This window comes from Empidonax traillii, unplaced genomic scaffold (genome assembly GCF_003031625.1).
Source record: "Empidonax traillii isolate 1590-97213 ecotype Southwest subspecies unplaced genomic scaffold, ASM303162v1 scaffold1156:size184309, whole genome shotgun sequence".
Taxonomy (NCBI): domain Eukaryota; kingdom Metazoa; phylum Chordata; class Aves; order Passeriformes; family Tyrannidae; genus Empidonax; species Empidonax traillii.
The window spans coordinates 171080-173107 of record NW_020956349.1 but is presented as its reverse complement, the minus strand read 5'-3'; the positions used below and the strand labels follow the sequence as shown (position 1 = coordinate 173107).

The window sequence follows — 2028 nt, the reverse complement described above, 5'->3', positions numbered from 1 at the left end:
TGGCCTGCACTCGTGGCAGTGAGGGCTGCAGCAGGTACAGAGCCACAGCTGCAGTGTGCGTATGTGACCCTGTGCTGTCCCACCGGCCTGTGGGTCAGCGGGCTGTAGGAAGTGGTGTGGATACACACGAACCCTGCGTCTGCAGCAGGAAGTGTGTGAGGCTAGGGCAACTCTGCTTCCAGAAAAGGGGATGTACAGCTGTGCTTCCTGCAGTGGTTTCAGTGCCAGACTGGACGTTGCAAAAGCAGTCGTGTGAATGTATTTTTCTAAAGGGGTTAGAGCTTTTCGACCTAAGTTATGTAAAAGTGTTTAGAAATTTAGGGCCTGCCCCTACCTGAAGCCTGGTGTGCACAAAAAGCATATTCAGGCGATATCTTCTACATACGGTTTAGGCTTGTCCTCACTTGTAACCTGTTCTATGTCCTAATCTTTTGAGGCTTCAGCTGATATCCCTCTGTTATTACTATTAGCTATCCCATTCCTTCCTCATGCATGCTCCTTCACAGGGAGAAACCAGCTGAGGGAACAAGGAAGAGCAAAGGCTGGGTACCCATCTCAGTCCATTCAGAGTACAATGAGATCCAGTAGTGCTTCTTTATTGTCCGGGTTATCTTTAGGGACAATGTCATGCAGAATTTTCATTCCAGACACCTTGAGCAGTGCTGGAACCACTACGTATGCTTGTGACTTCTGTGGTTGTGACCAAGTCAGACTTCAGGATCTGTAACACACAGGGATTCTGGCATCATCTAGTGATCCTTTCTGACCTTCAGCTCCACAATGACAGGTCATATGCAGCCTCTCTGCTCAAAGCTCCATCCTCTTTCCCTGAGCAGTTAGTTAAAAATAGTGTTGGCAAGTTCTTTGTTGTGCTCTGGGTTACTGGGCTCAGGCTTCATGTGGGCTGCTAAGGATGAGTCACAGATATGGTTTCTTGCCATTTTTGGACTCCCTTTTGCAGGATGTTTTGAGTGCATTTAGCTCTCTAGTAGCAAATACCAGCAGCATTGTCATTTTCACGCACATACTCCCTCACCAGGAAAGAGCAAGCACCAAAGAGGGAAGGCCAACATTATGTCCTGTGAAACTCCTTGAGTATGTGCAAAAGGAGGTTGTTTGAGCTGGAATGATGCTACTCTTCATCCGTTTCCTTTTGTCTCTGTGAGATTCTGTGTTGCAAGGAGCATCTTGTGAAATGTCCTTGCAGGGAAATGATGAAAATTCCCCAATCTCCATGTGCTGTGGGGAACACCCAGGATATGGCTTTTTCCAGCACAGCAGATTAGAGACTGTGAAGGCTCCTCACCAGTGTGGGAGCTGCCCTATGAAGTAGGAAGGCTGCGTTTGGGGTCATGCTGGTAACGTGGGTTCTTGGAGAAGAGTGAACTCTGTTTTCACACTGGTGGAGAAGAATGAATTCCCAAGGGAGAGTCAGTCCTGGAACTGCAGGTAACCACATACCCTTCTTTTCTGTCCTCCTGTAGAAGATGGAAGAGGTGGGGGAAATTCAGGGCTGGGATGGATAAAGGGCATGGTGTGGTGGCTGTCCTCAGAGCAGGAGAAGGGGCTTAGGTCAAGGGCAATGCAATGGATGAGGGGACTGGGGAGTGCTTGGGCTGGGAGAATGACCTTTTTCCTAGAGCCAGGGGGAATGAGAGCCCAGGCAGACTATGGTCTGCCATTCTCTTCAGGGTTTTTTCTGTAAATGATGGGACTAAAGTGGAAGGATTGCTATCCTAGTATCACTGCCCTGGTAAAACAGCCTACATCAAGCTGAGCACAGGTCTCTTCTTCCATCTCTGGTGTCTCTAAGGAAAAGCAGGCAAGGGCTGTCCCAAGAGCTTCTAAGTGCCTGTTTTCCTTTAGAAACAATCAGAGTGCAGTTTGGACAGAGTAGAGGCAGGTCTTGTGACAACCAGCAAAACAAAAAAGCAGCTTCAAGGCAGCCCCTGTGTTACTCTGCTCTGTGGGTCTGACCCATGCCTATTGACAGGCAGCAGGACCTGCTTACAGCACCTGTGAGACTCC

At 48.8% G+C, this 2028-nt stretch overlaps 1 protein-coding gene across 1 annotated transcript in view; it reads left to right on the top strand.

Moving 5' to 3' along the window:
* Window positions 1–1403: 1403 nt before the first annotated feature.
* Window positions 1404–2028, top strand: part of LOC114068968 (C-type lectin domain family 4 member E-like) — a 3798-nt gene continuing 3173 nt past the window's right edge. The window contains exon 1 of the mRNA XM_027905454.1: window positions 1404–1449. Coding sequence (XP_027761255.1) covers window positions 1413–1449 — 37 coding nt within the window. The 5' untranslated portion in view covers window positions 1404–1412. The remainder of the gene's footprint in view (window positions 1450–2028) is intronic.